The sequence below is a fragment of the Meleagris gallopavo genome, chromosome 4, assembly GCF_000146605.3.
Source record: "Meleagris gallopavo isolate NT-WF06-2002-E0010 breed Aviagen turkey brand Nicholas breeding stock chromosome 4, Turkey_5.1, whole genome shotgun sequence".
NCBI classification, from domain to species: domain Eukaryota; kingdom Metazoa; phylum Chordata; class Aves; order Galliformes; family Phasianidae; genus Meleagris; species Meleagris gallopavo.
In genome coordinates this window covers 61,089,945-61,110,855 of record NC_015014.2, presented here as the reverse complement: position 1 = coordinate 61,110,855, position 20,911 = coordinate 61,089,945, and the positions used below count along the sequence as shown (strand labels likewise).

Genomic DNA, 20,911 nt, shown 5'->3' with positions numbered 1-20,911 from the left:
CGGAAGGCGGCTGGGTGCGGCCTCCGGAGGGATCGCCCCTCCCACCTGGCCGCTTATTTGCGTAACACGCGGCGGAAGCGGGGGACTACATCTCCCAGCATGCCTCACGACGCAGCCGGAGGCGCTATGCGGAGGGCTGTGGCGCAGCGGATGCCGGGATTTGTAGTCTTCTCCCCAGGAGCGATGCTGAGCGTGTCGCGCTCAGGGCGCCGAGACTCTGCTCGTCACAGCTATCCTTATCTGAGTGCGTAGCAATCGGCCGATTAATTTCTAAGCCTCTCATTAGCGCAAGAACCAAGGAGAGAATAATCGCGTTGCTCAGCAACGGCGGCAAACAATCGCCGCCATCTTTTCTCCTGCCCGGGTAGTTCTTCGCCAACGCCGGCGCCACTGAGCCGCACGAAGGAGAGCGCGCGAAGAACTCCAGCTCCCGTCAGCCCCCGCGCCCCTCAGCAACCGTGGCGCTGCGACGGCTGGGACGGAAAGGCGGTGAGATGGTGAATGTGAGGTGAGGCGCCTCGGTGAGGCTGGGCTCGCTTTCGCTGCGGTGATTTCGATCAAGCAGCTATCTCGGTCTTTGTAGGCGAGGAGCGAATATAAAACCTGAAGGAATCTCTCAGATCAGGCTTAGCGTATGCAGTTGCTTTCCAAGTATCCCCAGGCTCTGCTGCGAAGTATGGCCACTTCGGGTTCCTCCTTTAGCAGGAGTTCTGTATCAGGTAATGGAAGACAACAACGTTTTCTTCAGGTCTAATTTCTATCATACACCAGAGTTAGCATTTTCTCCTAAATGTACTGATGCACTCCATAACTCAATGCATTTAGTTTGGGGTTTTATATGATATGTATATGTTTTAAAACAGGATGATAATCACAGCAGTTTGTTTAAATACATTCACAAGGGAAGAGCCCCTCCATGTCCAGAGCACTCGAGCTGTTAGTTTCATATTCCTTTTTTCTGTCTTTGTAATGACTGGTTTTTGGGAAGGAGGGAGAGGGAGGAATATCAGCATGTACAAAGGATGAGAGCTCCAACTGATTTCTGCTATGCCAGGAGAAAAATTATTTGTCACTGGGAGAGCTGTTGGAGTGGAGTTATGATTCAGTCTGAATGAGTGCAGACGTATTTCTCTCCCCCTTATCCAGAATTCCTTGTGAGTTTAAGAACCTTGGCAGGTACAGAGAGTCACGTAATGTTCTGCAGAGGAGGGAAAAAATGATGATTGCCCTATGACACACACACTGTAGCACCTTTTCTGTACTTGTCATCACTTGTCCTGATCCAATCTTGTCTTGCTGGTCATTTATTTAATTTGGACATTTTGTCTTCATCACACGAGGTAACCAAATGCCTATATTGCACATAATCACAAACACTTTTTTTTTTTCAGCAGTAATTTAGTAATTAAAATACTGCTTAGGCAATTATGAGTGAGTTTGATAGTGCTGAAAGGCAGGGTATAAGAACACAGTATCAGGAAATGTTACAACATCCTTTTACAACAAGAAATGAATTATCTTTACCACAGTGGCAGTGAATCATCTTGATGAAGCTTTCTTTCCCAACAGCAGAATATGTATATACATATATATATATATGTATATATATATATATAATAAAATGCAAGAACAATTTTACAAAAACATATTTTTCCACCATGCATAATTACTTCTATGTTCATTTTTTTTTTTTCTTATTGCTAAGCCTGATTAATGACTTTCAGACCTGATCATTGCTATCATTGGTCTTTAACACAGCAACACACACATGTGTATAAACTAATGAATTACAGCTCTTGGCACGCAAACATTAAAATCCAGGTAGCCACACCTGAACTCTCACACCTAGGAGTAAGACATCATTTGAGAGAGACACAACCCTTTCACTTCGGAAACAAAACATCAAGCATAAAAAGTAACAAACTGCGGTGCCTTCAGAAACGTTGGCAGTGGCTGAGGCTACCTATGTGTTGTCATCACTGCCCAGCCTGCTGACTTCCTTATGTTTAACGTGTCTCTAATCCCAGTCCTTTTTTTTTTTTCTTTTTGAAAAATGGGCTGTTAACAACAGTGTGTAACAGGATTTAAGACTAAAAATTCTGTTTTCATTTACATCTCACTGGGAAGATCAGTGTGTTAAGTAGGACCACTATGGCACACATGGAAGAATTAATGCTTTTCTCGAGACTGTATTTAATTACACTGCATCAAGTAACCTGATATAGAAACCATTTAAAGTATCAACCTGGTGATCTCTTGAGATATTTGCAAAATAAGAAATGCGTAATTATCTCTTGTATTTTATTGACATTTGTACAGTTTTCTCATTTCTCCTGCTAGCGGTTCTGAATAACTGTGATTTTGAAAGCTTGACCTAAATGTTCTCTTGTACATTACTGCATTTTCTCTATGAGCCTATCAACATATATTATGCTACAACTGAAGAAGGCATGAAAAATTAATGATTTACTATATTTACAGGATTCTCCATGGTGAAGATGGTCAGCCATGGAAAACATATCACAATTATAATCCAACAGCTTAACAAATTTAACCCAGAAAATCAGAGCATGGAGGATTTCTTGAATGAATCAGCTAAGATGTTGCAGGTACATTAAGTTTCAGCTCATTTTACATCGTTCTCAACATTTTAGTAAATTATTTTAAATATGAAGTTATCAATTTTCTAACATACTCTTGTAACTTTCCCAGATTTTTCTTACAGTACCAATGTTTTTCATTCATGATTTTAAGTCCTATCTTATTGTGCTTATCACCAGAAAAGAGAAAAGTAAAAAAAAATAAGTAGTTGCTTGGGTTGCAACAAAAAGTGGGGGAAGCAACAACATCCTAAAATGAATCTGACAGTCACAGGGAAAGTTTCTCTTCCACTTCTAAACTGTTTTGTCATTGCCTTTCACCTTTTCTCCTTCTAAATGAAAGTTCCCATCAGCACCACATATTTATATATACAAAAGCAGTTCAGAAGCTGATTCACAGGATCAAGTATTCTTGCTTTGAGGACATAAGTGATTGTCACAGCAGTAGGATAGAAGGCAACTGGCAGTGAATTGATTACCTGATTCTAATGTAATACTGCAAGTAACCAGACCAAGGTCTGCCAATCTGTAGCTGAAGTAGTTCCTATCCTTTACTGACCATGCTCTGTCATCTTTTCACATTTCTTTGTCCTTAGTGACACCCTAACTTCAGCTGATGCAGCCAGTGGATTGAATCAGCTTTAAAAAATCATGAAGACATTAGTATTGTTAGCCTACTGTTGTCTGTACATGCTGTGTACTAACAAACTACATTGTCAAAACTCTGATTCTCTACTGCCATGTGGCTCAATTACTCGTTTTCACTTCTGACAATAAAGTCTAAAGTGCTGCTATTCCATGTAATTAGTTGCTTCTGTATTCACTCTGCATAAATGACTACAGGGATATAAAACTCCAGAGGTCTGATAGGGAGACCACAGTTAGAGGTGTTGAATCCATTTGCATTTCTTGACTATTTGCTTTCTTAAATAGTTTCCAGTTAGGCACCTATTTTCTGCCTCTTGCACTGTACTGGCATAATTCTTTATGCATTCATGTGTTGAATTACATCAGGGAACTGATCCAATTTCAAAATAATCACTTTTCACTGAGCAAAGACTGGGTAAATTCAGCTAAATTCAGCTGCCAAAATAAATACTTGTAAAAATTAATATTCAGAGCATCGCTCTTCTCAGCCCAAGGAAGGTGGCATATAGACAAAAGGAGCAGTAACTCCACTGGAAAATCGTGAATGTTAGGATTCTTATTAAACTCTTTCAAATGGAGAAGAAAACAGAACATAGCTGATGTCATAGATAAGGCAAAAATCTTTCTCTGGGATAGTTTAAAACATTCTATTTCATTTCACTTGCTACGTAGTATTTTTGCTGGGAATTTATCCACCAAAATAAGATCTGTTTTTATACAGAATTCAGCTTTAGGAAGTGTTTCAGTACTAAATAGGTGATTATATAATTTCTCATGGAAAATCCATTTGACTTCTTTCTAATTCTATGAAAATTTTGTAGTAGGTTTGTGGTCCCCAAAATATTGCTTTTTTGTACACGTGATCTCCAGGCTTGGCCACTTACCAATTAGTCAGTGTTAATGACTTCAGCAGAAACTTCCTCTGGTTAGGATACTGATTAAGGCCATCACTTTAAACCACACTCGATTTGAGCCTTGGTAGGAGCATTACAATTTGCAAACCTGACATTGTGAACTACTGCCCAGACAAAAATCAACAGGGTCAGATTTCAAAAGTACAAATCCTTATGATGGCATGACACAGCTCTTCATTCAGTTGAGTGGGTACCCAGTGAATCAGACTTGACTTCTCAACGAGTTACTATTTTCTATTCTATTAGAGTTTTCTATCTGATTAAATAGTTTTCCATCTCCTGGGAGAATAATCAGATTCCATCCATTATCAACTGTTTTTCGTTAATATTATATATCTTTAAATATTGTATTTGTATATTTCTAATCTTCATGCCCTTCTAATATAATACCTGATATATCTTGTCTAGTTCTTTGATAACCTGTTGACAACAGAAAATATTGTTATCTTATTGTTCAGCTGTTTGATGTTGTTCCTGGTGAAACTAACACGTTTCTGCTTGGTTATTTCTTTCAAAATAAAAAGGCAGCACGCACAAGTCACTCCAGAGTATGTTCTGAGATTCAGCACCTTCCCCAGGCTCTCTACAAGACTGTGGGAGCCACTATGGACACCAGTATTGTAAAGTGCCTGGTCCTCAAATTACTTCAGACAGCCACATGCAGATACCTGGAATTGCAAGGAGAAGATAGCAGAGGACATTTTACACACCAAAACCTATTTTCTTTCAGAACAAAGTAAGTTTTGTGGAGCGATGTAGATGCTCATAATAGCTGAAGTTAATCTAGTTCCAACACTTCAAGGTGCACAGGAGTCATCCAACACGGCCTTGAGCACCTCCAGGGATGGGTCAACGATAGCTTCTCTGGGCAACCTGTTCCAATGCCTCACCACTCTCTGAGTAAAAAAATTCCTCCTAACACCTAATCTAACTCTTCCTTTTTTTAGTTTAAATTCTTGTTACATCACTGTGCATTTTTCATTCATATTTGAATATGTTCTAAGTAAATCTCATAGGTTAGAAAACCAAGTTTTCAAGAGAGAACATAATCTCTCCAAGGCCACTCAAGAAGCAAGAAAAAAAGGCCTGTTCCAGTCTCATTTCCTCCTTGCAGCTCCTATTTCTTGTTTTTATAAACAAGTGGAGTTAGGGAATCTCACTGATTGTTAGCCTTCTGTTTTTAGAGTAAAACAAATGAAATTTGGTTCCTTCTAATTAGAATGTTATGATAAAAATTAGTCTGGAGGAAATTCTGTGTTAATTTCCATATATTTTATTTCTGCATCATGTTAATTTTATGTCATGAAAAGAATTTATGTTGATTGTTCCCACTACGTTCCCATACGTGATTTTCTTCCAGGAAAGAAATTATACTTTGACTTGTAATTCAGCTATTTACAATCTTTATGTTTATTGCATAGCATTTTATAATGCTTGGAACACAACACTGGACTTGTTTTTCACTGGGAATATTTTCAAGAACGTGGGTTCCTTCGTTACCTGATGTGTGATTCCTGGTTTCAACAAGCCAGTCTTCACCTTTGATCTCAAAGAGTCTGTTATGGCCTTCAAAGCTCATAAAAACAAATAGTAAGTGCATATAAATGCTCTTGTTCCAGTGTTATGACCTCACTGGTATTAAAACAGAGTTCAATTTGAATTGCCTGGAAAACACATTAACTTAATTATTTAAATCTATCTTGGTTCTTTAAATTATGGATATTCACATTCAAAACTACATGTTCATTTCTATTATTCTTTGTTTGAATGCAAACACTGCTTCTCTTTTCTTATCTTCCTAAATGCTTTTTAATACTCTTCCCGTCAGATTGATACCCTCCAGATAATATCTTCATTTTTGATTATTAAGGCCCCTTCTTTTTATTAAATATCTTCAATTAAATCTATTAAAAATGATCCACATCCATAGAGATCCTTCATTAAGTGTATTTTACATAAGGACATGATTTTATCAGGCTTTCTATAAAAACGGACTGCTCCTGTTCATTTTGAAGGGAAAAAAGTTTTGCATCAAACTGAATCATCCCAGGCAGTTTTTCTTCCAACTGACTGCTACAATCAAGATTTTGCTATGATAACAAGACATACTCTAATACAGAATCTATCATGCAATATTTGTGCCTTTCTCTATGCAAATAACTCACTTTATTTTCTGCAGAATTACTTGCTTCAATTAGAATTGCAAGATCAGACCCATCATATGACCTTTATAAACCCCACCTACTGAAAAGCTGGAATAGCCACTCCATATCCACTGTTCTATTCCTTTATTCCTCTCATATTGATAGCAAGAGGAACCTGTTTATGAGCTTTCCATTTGCAAGAACATGGTGTAATTTGGCATAACTCTTCATCGTTCTCATTTGTGTTGGTTCAGCTGTATGTCTCACACATGCCCACTCAACTGTGAGTAAAATCTCCAAATGTCAAATGTCACTGGTTTATTTTTTGATATGAAAATAATTTAATGGAAGATTATTTTGATATATGCATTGGAAAAAAAGTCCTACTAAACTGCACAAATCTAGTTTGTATTATTGCTTACTGAAATAAATGCATGTTATGATCTTTCTAAGAAAAGGATGGAATCTGATTTTTCTGCAACATCCTGCTCATGTAACTTAATAAGTACAAGGGAAAATAGCCTTAACTATGCCTCCTTGAGATGATCAGCATTTTTACATGAAAATACTAGCTGGTGTCTGCAATATAGACTGTAAATAGTAGAAGCAGTGTATTCTCCTATTTATACTCTAACATCCTAGAGCTTTTTTCCCTATTGAAATGGCAAGAAGCATTTTCACTCACTGCAGGGGTGAAAGAGGACTCAGTTCTGGTGGCTGATCCAAACCCCAGTGAAGTCAGTGGGGATATTTTCTTTCATTTTCATGGCATTTTGATTAGACCCCTGGAGAGGACTAGCACTGATATCTGAAGTGCTATAAATTAATCAGAGAGCATCTGCAAAATGTGCATATTCTGCCTAGAAGTAGGCAAGATCAGCACATGAAATTACACAGTCCTCTCAGGAGGTGAAAGCTATTTTATCTTTTCATCAAATATTATCTTCTTCCATAAATGTTTGTTTCACCTTAAACTAAATCCTTATCCTGAGGAGTCTCAAGCAGGGCACGGCTGATGTTCCTTCCCTTCCCTTCCCTTCCCTTCCCTTCCCTTCCCTTCCCTTCCCTCCAGAAACAAGAACTTTTCTTTCTTTCCTTACCCATCCTTTTCTGAGCTCCCCTAAACAGCTCCTATTGTCATGCTTATTATCATGCACCCACACTGGCAAGGCCTGCTTTTTGCAGATACTTCTCCATGTAATTTGTGGTATTTCTAGTACTAACAAATTCTGAAAATTGTGTTCACAAATCCTACGCTTACGCTTTCTTACACTTTCTCTTCTGTTCTGGAGGCAACTTGACCCATTCCCAGCCACAGTTAAGTGTCAAGAAGCAGGGAAATATGCCCCCAGAAGCAGACCAAGGGCACTGGAAATCTCTCAAAAGGCAGAGATAATGCCAGTCAGAACATATTCGTACATGAGTCAGTCAATCTCATGCACAGGCAGGATCCTTCTTTTTCAACTTAAACACTTGGGAATCAGGAAAAAAGAAATTCTATGTCATGAGGAGAATGTGTTCGGATATTTTTTATGAGAATGACATTGTGAACACATATTACAATGTTTTACTTACATCCAGTACAGCCATTGCTCAACACTGTGATATATAGGCTTCCAAACATTAAAAAGATGGAACTGTCCAGTATTCATCTCTTATAAGCTTACTATGCTTTACACAACAAAACAGATAATAAGCTGTAATATTTGAGATAGAGAGGTTGTTTCTGGAGACATATTGTTCCAGATTTATTGTCTTAGATAAATTTCAGTAATGAGTGCAATAAAAGGTGATAGCTGCATGTTACTTTCACCTTTAAACTATCTGCCCTTTCTCATGCTGGAGTACTCACGAGAGATGCTCACAAAGCTAACCAACTAGTAGTTGAGGGGAAAGCAATTGAAGAGTAATTGAGAAGGTAAGAACATGGCCTGATGGACAGTAGAAAGACACAAATTTTAGCATTTATGAATTTTTTTCTTGTTGCTACCAATGACTTTGTGTTACCTAGAGAAAATCTGTTACTAAATCTGTACTGCAGTTCCAGATTTGCAAAATATTACCCAAAAAGGAATCTATTTAAAAAATGTGATGTGACAGCCCTCCGAGCTGTTCAGTATTTGTATTTTTCAGTTACCTCAAAATGATTGTACTTCTTTTTGTACACAACCAATGTTTTATTTCCAGAAAACAATAATCATTATTAATTTCGTGTCTCTCTAGACTCTTAATGTGGCAGAAGAAAAATTTGTATTGGACACACTAGCTGGATGCATAGAATATAAATCCTTACTGGATGTAGTAGTCAATGCCTTTTTTGCTCGCGATGGGAGATACTGTCTGATTTCTGAGCGTAATCTCTACATAGGTAAGCTTTCCTCAAAACAGCAAATATGTTTAACACAGATCTTTAAAAAAAATTATTTTGTTAGTGCAGGTCTTATTATTGCATTTGAAGTATTGTGCTCAGTGCAGTATGAAATACATAGGCTTTTCCAATAGCCTAATGTTGTAATGTCTAAATCTTGAAATTGTTATTTAGTTTGGATTCTCATAGGTATCAGCTGGATATTTACCTGAGGAAATTCAGTAGAATATACCTGCAGATTAGGTTAATTGTAACATATAGGCTGGAAATAACATCACTGACTAGAAGTATCATGAGAACTCATTGTTTTCCTTTATTGTTTTCTATGAGATTCAATACCTTTGCCATTCAGAAATGAAACTGAATAACAAAGCTCTGTGTGTTGAGGAACACTGCATGTCTCACAGTATAAGAAACCATTGTTTCTATCCATATATTAGTTTCTTCATCATTAGTCATCACAGTGCTGTAGATAGACTTATGCCTTGTCTCCATGTGTAAGGTCAGTTGTCTACCTTATAGTAGTTACTAGATTAAAATCAGTTATAATGCAACTATATCTGATAGAATGAGCTAGTTAGCTAGAGTAGATACTATCACCAATGTTATTTCAGGCATTGAAAAGTACTTAAAAATCATCTTTTAAATATTTTTATGCTATGCATTTAATACAGATACACTTAGGTTGAGTTATAAAGTTCCTAAATGAATTGGAATCATGAATTGCGCTGGCAATTGGTTCACTGACTCCTTTGGGGTACTTTGTAATGTCCAGACTGTTTCATTCAAAATGATTGAAAATATTAAAACATAGCAAACATAAGCACATCTACATTTTATGTTTTAAAAGCTATTTCATTTTTACTGTAATTCCAGTTGCTTCTGTCAGAATCCCATGAAAGATGTAGAAGTCTAAATCAAGTAACAACCTAAAGGGAATGTCAGGGACAAAATTCATAGAAGATTGAGTTTGTTGTAAATGATAATGCTTCACTGTCTCCATTTCTCCAAAGCTTTGTTTTTCAGTGTCTGGATCAAGTAAATTATACCTATAAGCTGAGTGTTGTTATAATTGGATTGTCAGGACTGGTCCACTCAAAAGCCTCCATTAATCATAGACAAAGGGGAGACCCCAGAAGATTTTCCTTTATCAACAAGTTGAGAGTCTAAGGTCATTGGCTTATATTTTTTTAAGCGGCTTGTGATTCCCTTTGCCAAGCTGCATTGACACTTAAATGATCAAAGCTGCTTATAAAGGCTGTTGCTATGTGTGAGCAGATTTGAATTTAATAAAGCTTGTAGGAGATAAATGTATATTCTACTAAGGCTGCTTAAATATGTTGCTATGCTAAAGCACAAGATTGAAGCCTAACGATACACTGAGTTTGTTGCAGCATATTGGTCAGAATTTCTTGGTTTGGTGGCAGCTAAAATACTGCAGTGAGAGTGAAGTCTAATTGATGCAAGTGAATATAGTCAAGTAAAAGCTGATACAGAAGCCTGTGAATTTTGCAGGCTCGTTGAAATCTCAAAGAACTGATTCCTCCTATATCAAACTGCATACGTGCCAGAAGGGAATGAGAGAATCAGACTTGGATTTCTCAGAGAATTCCACAATTTTAAAATTTGCTATAATTGTAATTTAGAATAAAAATAAAAATAAAAATAAAAATAAAAAATAAAAAACTATATCTATGCAAAATAGTCACTTGCAAATAAAAGGGAAATGAAATACTAGAATTTTTATGTTTAAAATAAATACAATACAATAAGTACAATAAACTATGATTTGGGAATAGGTATCCTCTCTAAAAATATTAAAAACAGAATATGTTGAATATGTTGAGAAATCCACTATCAAAGCCTTTTTTAGTTTCTTTTTCTTCACTTTAAATTTTGCCAGAACGATCTTTCTTATACGTATACGAAAATGTTCACTACATCACAAGAGAGCTGTATATAACAATTTAATTCTTTCAGCAACTTTTCAGTCATGCCTCTTAGGAGCCATTTGACTCCTGGTATCTCTGCCTTATTGCTAGAATGATATGGAATTTCACTGATGGAATATGTACTTGGTGTTTTGGATGGTACAACTGCCCAAAGAAATGGGCCTTTTCCCCATCACTGGCCTCCCATTCTCACCCCCATGAGTTAGAACAAACTTTTAGCCACCATCCAACAAACTGATAATGAAACTGTTTCAGGTTAAAATCCACAATCTGATTCACCTTGGCTGTGTGCGTGATGTACTTGCCCCAGAGAAGAAATGCCAGAAAGTAAAAGCAGAGAATGGGAACAAGCATTTAGAGGTTGACAGAGCTGCTTATTTTATAGTGATGAGGTTGACATAATAAAATGTCTGCAAAATCATGGCAAGATCTTAGAGGATTCCAAATTCTGCACGAATAGATCTCCCAGTTTTGCAAACAGATATTTGCAGGTATCAGGATGATCTCTATCATGGGTACTTTTTGGATAGCTACAGTTGTTTTACATTTTTAGTGCAAGTGGACAACTGTTACAATTTTTGCATTGAATTCTATATAAATTCTTCATAAAACTGAATTTATGCTAGCTTAGATCTAACTCAAGAAACAGATAAGAGATTTATATGAACCACAGCATAGTCACAATGTGAATAATATGCATAAGGTGAATATTGTAACTTTCCTTTTACAATTGCTGTCAAGCACTATATTGCCCAGTTAGATAAGCAATATTGATGAGTATTTAAGATTAAAGTGCTGATTAAGATTAAAGCATGCTGAGCAGAGGGTACACCAGACTTTCCTGTTGCATTTTAAATATATTTCTCTTTTGACAGTTATTTGCTATTTGGCGACTTTTCAACTCGAAGAGCTTGGTCTTCAGCACTTCAGCAGAATTGTGAAATCTCTAGACACTGTAAAAATGCATAAGGTAATAAAAGTACAGTTTTTTTCTTCACTAATTATTGTTTTCTTCATTGTAAATGGTTAATCAGATAATTTCAACTTTCAGTATAATTTAAATGGATAAATTAGTTTTCAGTTTAAATTCAGCAATTAAATAGGAATTATTATTCTGTTATCACAAAAATCTTGAGTTTCTGTACTTAAGCAGCAACTACCTCATATTCAATCAAAGATTGTTAAATTGTATTTTTTATCATCTAAAGAAGTAGAATAATTCCACGATCTACAGTTCACGTGATTTACAGTTGTCCTTCTAGCTTACTCTTGGCTCTGCTTGCATTCCATCTTTAACTTCAGGCAATAGAAAAAGTTTTTGCCATACACGAAGAATCTGTTCATGGCAGTTTGTATTCTTTTTTTCCCAAGAAACCCACTCTCACTTTGATGATTAATCCTATTGCCCTTCCAATGCTTTTCCCCTTTTCCAGAAAAAGCAGAGTTCCTAGTTTGCAGTTATGCGTGTACCATCATTACAAAATCATTACATCATTACAAAATATATACAATTGATTGTTCCATTGCTGCCAAACAGAGAGCATGACAACAAAATTCTGCCTGCCTTTTCCTCCCTACTCATCAGCTTGGATTTCTCTCCTCTACTTGTTTGCTAGTTTTCATGAAAGTTGTAAAAATGTAAATATCTTTTGCTTCTCTTTAACAGTGTTTGAAAGCACTGACTATCTTAAAAGCTATGCTTTAATGCCAGGATGAAGGATAAACTGGCTGGCAGTGCTTTCTCATACGCCCTGCTTTCTTGGGAAAATAAGCTAAAAATTAGATTACTGGTGACATACTTGTGTTAACTGTGACAATCTGGGTGTTGCAAAGCACATATCAACACAATGTTTGAATAGCAAATTACAGTCTTCTACATACACGTGAGATTTGGGGGATAGCCAAATCTTAATCATTAGTACTCAAAAGGTGATGTTTCTCTTTTTTCTGAACATTGAACATTCATGTGGATGGCTGTATCTTTCTCATGACCACAGTTGCTTTGTATTATGTAGGAAGAAAGAATGTTAGGTTGTCTGCATAATGCTTTTAGGAACACTCTGGTCACTTTGTTTTCATGTATTTACCATGGATTGTTTTTATTAATTCCATTCAGAGAACAAAATTCTATATTTCATTAACTGTTAGAAAAAAAACCACCAAAGAGGTGGCTAGAAGAATTACCTTAATCTGACAGACAGACAAATCACTCTGTCTAAAATGCTTTCCCAGCATCTTCTTTAGTAAACATCTTCGAAAAAAGCCACTGGATTGGATGCATCTTGAGCTCATTCAGCTAGCAACACAATCTTCCCACTTCATACCAGTTATCTCTTGTTGATTCTCTTCACACAGATGTATATGTTGTCAGTACCGTGATGTTTTATTTCAGACAGTTTCTCCTTTCTTGTCTTTTGTCTGGTAGGGAAGTGCTGCACATGTGATGATCTGCACCTACCACATTTTTTTCTCCTGTAGATGTAACTTTGTTTGCTTAAGTATTTTATCATATCTTCATCACCATGGTACCTAGGTTTTCCTTTCTTGCATTAGAAGAGGTCCTTTGTCTGCAAAGTAAAACTAGATTATACTGATGCACCTGCAGTAGAGGATTTAGAAGCAGTATTTGGTCCCCCAGCAACTGAGACAAAAAACAGCCAGAGGCAGATTAACAGCCTTAGCAACAGCCTGAAGTCGTCAGCAATTTGGGATTCTCCATCAGGATGCTGACCTGTACATATTGCCTGATGACTGTTGTGCCTATGTTCAGTTGAGGTAGAAAATAATTTTTCACACGTATTTACTCAGAAAAGATCTATTTTGGTTAAAAGAGAAATGTTTCTGCATATCACAGGCTGACTGGAATTTTCTTAATCATGCAGATAAACCATACACAGATAAGTAGCTTTCATAAAATTAAAGGCACTATGTTTATGAGATCTACTGGTGTGTGAGTAAACCTTCTTCTTAGAGCACTGCATGACAGAATCCATTTGACTGAAATTCAGAGTTTCCCTATGACTGGTGCCTGTTCAAGTATTTTCCAGGCAGAATGATAATACTACGTTGTTCACACACATTCATCTGCTTGAACAGGAAATTATAAGATCACATTCTGTACTTTTAAGAATACATACAAGAATTCTTTGTGGTTGTATACTTACAGAATCAAAGATAAAACCCAGTTTTGTAAACTTAGCAGGATTGTTCTACGTTGCTAACTCAAGCCTATTTTCATGCTTAATTATTCATCCATTTTATTATTTTATTTTTGTGATAAAATTTTAGGGTCTGTATGATAGAGGAAAGACACTGTTGAAATAAAAAGTTGAAGTAAACATTTATAATTTCATACTTGCCTTGTAAATAATGCATTCCCTGGAGCATTTAAGAATAGGTCTCATTCTATTCTGTTCTGGCTGTTACCGGTGGCACTGAAGTCATTTATAAAGAACTTCTGAAATCAGCAAGTAAAATTACTGAATAAGAACTTTATATTATTATTTCTGTTGTTATGAGATAGGAATAGTAGGAAAAGATCAGTAGGAGGTAGGACAAGACCATCCTCCTCAAGGATATAAGGACAGAAGGTCAAACAGTGGCAGAAGGACCTGAGATCATGCTAGGACACTTTTCTGCATACATTTATCTCAGGATTCTGAAAATGGAGTTGTCCATTTCTTGGTAGGAAAGCTTACACGTGGTTCAGCTTCAAGTGAAAAATAAGAGGGAGAGAATCAACAGGAAAAGAGTGGACTGGAAGGTCCTTGATTGCCTTTGCTAGTACAACAGATAGCTGTGGTTGTGTGCAGCCAAAGTAATCTCATTCTCAGGTAGTGGCTGATATGCACAGAAAAAATGATTCTACTGTTTCTTGCAGGTACTTCCTTGACTCACGAATCAAAAGCTTATATCATGAATGTAAATGGCTGTGAATGTGAAGATGCTCTCAAATGAGGAAACGTCCCATTTTTAAATTTTCTTCTTAGAAATAATACCCCTGGGTAAAAATATATAAAGAGAATATTAGCAGGACAGTTCAAATTCTCACAAGCAAGAATTAATTCAGCCCATCTGTACAAATGTATTACTACAGCCAAAGGAAGTTAAAATTGTAAAAATGGGTATAATTTCTGGTGTAATTCCACCACTTTCAGAGAAGAAATGAATCTAGCTCATCTTGCTCAGTGAGTAGTTAAACTCTTGGACTATGGACATTCAGGACAGCGGAGTAAGCAGGGTAATGCTGTTATCCAAATGACTGTCTGGTGTATTCACTAAGGAGACAAATACTGATAACAACTGAACAGAAATCTGAGAACTGTTTTTTGCTGCTATAAAAGGAAAGAACTATTATATTGGGTTTGCCACCTGCTCACATGTGACCAAAGACAAATCAGAAATGTAAGGGATTTTTCTTAGTAATTCAGCTCAGAAAACACAGAAGTTTCTATTGCTAAGAAACAAATTTTTCTATTATTCTGTGGGTCTGATTCTGCCCAGATTTGCTGTTTATAATGTGAATTATTAAAGCCAATACTGTGGATTTGGGCCCAGGCAGCCTAGGGTCAGAACCAATGTCTGGCAATCCCTGCATTATCACTGGTATCCCCTGCATTACCTGGACAACTGTTCCAGGGCAACAGCCAAGTCTTTAACCACATGATGCATTTTGGGCATATCCTTACAGCATTTCTCTGTGGATTGTAACTGAAACACAAAAGACTAAAATATACTTCACAATATCTGTGTCTGATTATACAGTTAACCACTCTGCCTCACAGGAATACATCATAGCATCTATCCATCACAGAATTACCCATTTGTCCTAACATGGTGTTAATAATGAGTACATGACTGGAGTTGCAGTGGGAGACCTCAATGATCATACTCAGCTGTTTAATACAGCAACTAGAAATCACAAAATATATGCTTTTATTAGTTTCATCTGCCTTGGAGAGGTAGCTGCAAGTACTTTGTAGAACATTATTAAAGCAAATATTTAGAAGACCTTGACAGAATAGATCAGTCAGGAAGAGCTCAGATAACAATAATTCGGAGGCTTAGTTTCATGTGGCAACATAATAGAAAACTGATTGAAGGCTCTGAGAATGGAGTAGGCTATAAAAGAGGAATACTGAGGACACAGACAGGGAAGAGGAGTTCAAATTAATAAAAGCCAATGAAAGAAAACTGGAGGATTTATAAAACACCACCTGCAGTATTTCCACAGCAGCTTCTCTATAAAGACTCTGAATACTCCAAAATTTGAAATTAACTTCTCAGTTCAGAGTCTGCTTCTTTTTAGCTATAGCAGCTCATATTCAATACATCCCTGTATACATACTTGCTTACGTGGGATGTAAAAATACATTTTTTGGTAGACTCTGGGTGTAGTCAGAGCCTTCCATAGGGTAAGAGAAGTACTTTGGCAATGGACACGATGCTCTGGGTCTATCATCATATCTGCACCTGGGATACCTGAATGTAAAATTAGTTGTTGTGACTGCTAGAAGTACTGCATATGCAGTGCATTGGTACTCTTGGAGACTATGTGCACTGTCTAGACTTTCAGCATTTTCTTTTTACATTGCATAAGCACAAATGATTATGTTATGTGAAAAATGAAACTGAACATGTGTATTACAGAGAAAGATTCTCCATAAGGAGAACAAATGAGTTTCTAAAACAATAGGCTGCAATACATTCACATATCATAACATATATTAGGCAAACTTCACTGAACCTGGAAACAGGAAAAAAAAAAAAAGCAAAAAAAGCTTCACAATTCAACATTTAGTTTATAGTCCTGCTTTTAGACATAGATGTATTCTTCTAGGTAGTGAATCAGCATCTGCAGTTTGGGGGAAGAACAGTAATTTCTAGACATGAATGGGAATCCAAGGTGCTAACAATCACTTTATTCAGTTGTCATTCAGTTTTTGATAAGACATTTGACTCTACCAAAAGCCAAATAGATGAAAATAAGAGAAAATTTTCAAGTTGATTCCTTGGAAATTATCAGAAGTCTACAGATATAAAGTAGGCCTTCTGTGCTTCTGTAATGTCTGCTGCAAACACCTAGATCCAAACCTATATTGTTTATAGCTGAGTAATTCCTGAGGCTCTAACCCATCTTAAGCTGGGCACCACCTGTGAATTAAGAAGCTGCCTGTTAGCCCTCTGGAACAGAAACTCTATACAAAGATCTGTATGGATCTGTAGCAACCAACCCAAATAAGACAGAATAATAAGACTGAAACCAGGTCTGAAATAATAAGACCTGCAGTCTCCACTGGATAATATTCAAGTGACTGCATGCAGTTTTTCAGTACGTCCCACAGTGTCTGTATTATTTAGGGCTTTTTTGCTATCACTGGGATTGTTTTGGTGTGATACTTGGCTCTCTTCCACTTCAAGATGTTCTATGATTGCCAGGCATTCTTTCATTTCCAGGAATGAAAAAGTTCAGGTTCAAATTTGAAATTTATATGTCCATGATACATGCTGGATCTGAGTGCCATTTTTAAGAGGGTTTCAAAAGTCTGTTTGAAGAGCTCAGATTTTAAAGAAAGGCTTTTAACCTTCTGGTGAACTCCAGTGGAAATCACAAGTTCGAATGTTGTTATTTCTCAAACACGTAGAGCTGTATAATTTATATTTGCCAAATTGAAGCTTCCTAGTTTAATGGGAATGTGCCCATTAATTATATTTCAGTAAAAAATGACCACGTTGTATAGCAGCTACTGTACATCTCACCAGTTCTCCTTGCAAAATTCCCAGGGAACTGAAAGGATCCAAAGTAATTCAGGTGCACTGCCAGGCCTGAGATATTTTGGGGCACTATGGCTCACCCAGTTACAAGTAATCAGGAGTTGGCTGCACGTATATTAGACTTCAAAACTCTATTGTGTAATGAAACAAAAATCAGGGTTTGGGAGTAGCAATTACTTTATTTTTTAATGAAAATTTGTATTACACAATGTTTGAATCAGCTTAAAGATGCATCAAAACATCTCCATGATGCCACTAGATTTTTTTAGGCCATTAAAATATTTTAGTATCTATTAATGTTTCATTAAATAGAGCTGAAGATCACGAGGCTTTCCAAGCAGAACTAAGGACATAGAAGTATCAAGCAGATATGGTTATAATACAGGGTATAATAAAACCAAGTTCTTCAGCAGTGTTTGTAAACAAATCATGGTTGTTTGTTTGAGGGTTTTTTGGTAGTTTTATGTACCTCATACCTTTAATAAGCATATTGAAAATAAGTCACTTGTTACTAGTTTCTTAGATTCTTCTTCAATGCCTTGTATTTGAACACATGGATAAAAGATGAATGGAGTCAGCTGTACGATTCGCTGTATGTAAAGGAGAACTGGATCGATCCACTGCTGAGGTAAGCAGTCAGTACTTAAGTAACCTGTGCTCACCTCAAGAGTTTAAATGCAATACAGAAACCTTCTGATGAAAATTCAATTTGCTTTTAAGGTATTTTTCCCAATTAAGTCACTGAGAACATTTCTTGTCTTCATGAGACCATAGTAATCCCTTTTAGTTGCCCAGAGGCAAAGTTTTCTCATAGAGAAGTCCTTCCACAGCTGTTCTAAATTAGTTTCTTATTGCCCATGAATAGATCAAACATCACACTAGCAGGTTCATGCTCTCTCAGGGAATCCAGTCTCATAAGTCACTTCGACATCTGTATGATATTAGGAACATGAAAAAGAGCTTGGCTTTGTGCTCAGATTTGTTTAAACAGGCGGTTGTAAAACCCCTTCTGAGCAAATCAGATAAAAATACTTGTAAACAAATAAAAATAAATACTTGTAAACAAGTATTTTTAAATTATTATTCATTTACACAGTTGCAGCATCACTTAATGGTTTAAATGCTTGAAAGGGCCAGATGTGACCACACACTGCTTTGGTGGAGATAGACCAGCATGAATACCTTTGCTAAGCTGGAACATTTTCACATGGAGGAAGAGTACCTGTATTTCAGTTACTCAGCAACTTGTGTCACTTTTTAGCTCTTGTTTTCACTCAGGACAGATAAATTAAAGCTAACTTGGGTACACCTGCAATCACATTTCCTCCTCACTACAATAGAGATTACCTCAAATGATGGCAAATGCTGTTAGACAGAACTGTTATAATCAGTGCCAGTTGAAAAGGAATTTGTGTCTGGTTCTATATCAGTCACTAGAATTAACCCTGTAATACCTTACAGAATATGTGAAATTAGTAAACGTAGTGCTACAGATTGGGCTTGAAATACAACTCCAATGCATACTACAATGATTACAGAGACATACCTGAAGACAGAATTTGGCTCAACATATTCTTGTGTAGTAATTGTAATTATAAAGTATTCTTACAACAACAATATAAGGATGCAGAGATACAGAATAGCAATATTATCTGTTGCTTGTATTTCATTAATTGTAGGTTTGTGAGAACTGTCATTTGCACACAGTCTCATTCAGTATAATAAACACACATTTTGCCTACAAACAAATGTAAGTTGTACAAGAATTTTAAAGACCTGACTTTGTTACTAGATTTGAAACCTCTTCCAAGGGCCTGAGGATCCACTGGTTGGTTTAATTACTTCAGTAGCTTAAATTCATTGAAATATGAAAGTCTAATTACTTTCAGAAGGTACTCATAAGACTCATCCCACAGTGGCAGTAGTGGCTAAGCTAATAGTCACATGAAGAAATCATGATAAATTTGCAGTCATCTGATTTTTACTTTCTGGGAAAACTCCATTGCATGTGTAATACAGGTTGAATAAACATAGAGGCTCAGTAACTGACATTAAGCTGTGAACAAAACCAGCCTTGTGATAGCTTGTTTGTATGCCACCTTGAATTCTGTACCTTCCTGTCATTCCTGGGAAGAAGTTTGAACCATCATACAATCAAAAAATCCAAACACAGAGAAATCAAAATCATCTCAACTGCCCAACAGGCACCAACTTGTCTTGAGGGTTCATTTGTTAATTCCACCAAATTCCTTACATTGTTTTATCTGTTGTTTGTTTTTTTTTTTAATTTGACCTGCATGTGCTGTGAGATTATCTGTGCATACTCTGTCAGATGATGACAATACTGAGACCTCTGTCTGTCCATATTCTCTTCATCTATAAGTACTCTGCTTCCGAAAGCTGATTTGCTGTTTCATAGCCAGATCCTGCTGCAAAATAAGCTGGCAACGCAGTTGCTTATTGGCTATTTTACTTCTGGGCTAGCATTTACCAACTAATTCATAAGTAGAAATTAGTGGGTTTATAGGAAGAAAACAGTGGTGTAAAGTGTTACAGAATTCATACAAATGCCAACTGCAAATACTGTATTGTAAGTTTGTACAATAGAAAACACGAAATAAAATGAAAAAATCTTATTTTTATTTGAAGATGGCAGCCTAAAGTACAGCAACTGATAGAACAACTTGCGGATAAGTTAAGCAGTCGTACTACCAACGTCAAAATATCAACGGTCACTCAGCCAAAGGAATTTAATTTGACTGTTCCCAAGCCACGTGCCATTCCTGTACCTCTGCCAATACCAGCTCTGGAAAAAAGTCTCCCTGTGAGTTTTTTTATGCTTTGTGAGACACTGTGGTTTTGTGCATAAAATCATGGTAAGTGATTTAATGGCCTCTTTCAAAATAATTGTAGAAAATCTAAAACCTTTGACAGACGAACAAGAATTCATTTCATTTTCAGTATTACTGAAGGTCAGATTTCTATAAAAATAACTAACTGTTTTCATTTCAGTGAATCTTGCATAAGCAAACTGTAGACCAAAGAAAGGAAAGGGAAATGGTTGTTTTCTGTAGTTGTTTTGCATCTTTTGGACGTAGAACTACACAGTGGATACACACTGATGAAAGCACGATATAAAAATTTGTGGTAGTCCTTGGATTTGTAAAATTTGGATAATGCAATGAAGCAGGTAAGAAAAGAATATTCAAATGAAAAAAAGATCATAAACTAGCTGGATATTTTTAGATGAACTTGTTAAAACAAATAGCAAAGCAATTTCAGTGGAGATGAGATGGACTCCAGTTTTGCAATTCCTTGAGGGTGAAATTTTTTTTGTCACTATTTGTATTAATGTTGAATCTCTAAGTTTTCTTTCTTCTGTTGAAATTTATTGCTCACATACAAATGAGAGATGAGTTTGTCTTTGAAATGGTAAGCTTTTATTTTATTTATGTTCAAGATTCTGATTCAATCATACTGGTACAAATCAGAGACACACAATTGGTTTTAA

The 20,911-nt window shown here is 36.4% G+C and overlaps 1 protein-coding gene across 2 annotated transcripts in view; it reads left to right on the top strand.

Annotated features, from left to right (window-relative positions):
• Positions 1–130: 130 nt before the first annotated feature.
• The window catches only part of CFAP99 (cilia and flagella associated protein 99), a 47,477-nt gene continuing 26,696 nt past the window's right edge, over positions 131–20,911 (top strand). The window contains exons 1-7 of one of the 2 annotated variants that reach the window (XM_031553201.1): positions 131–508; positions 584–719; positions 2,482–2,609; positions 8,530–8,674; positions 11,502–11,596; positions 17,916–18,028; positions 20,050–20,224. In XM_031553201.1, the coding sequence (XP_031409061.1) occupies positions 635–719; positions 2,482–2,609; positions 8,530–8,674; positions 11,502–11,596; positions 17,916–18,028; positions 20,050–20,224 (741 nt within the window). In that variant the 5' untranslated portion in view covers positions 131–508; positions 584–634. The remainder of the gene's footprint in view (positions 509–583; positions 720–2,481; positions 2,610–8,529; positions 8,675–11,501; positions 11,597–17,915; positions 18,029–20,049; positions 20,225–20,911) is intronic. The other variant, XM_010710458.3, reaches the window with a different exon arrangement.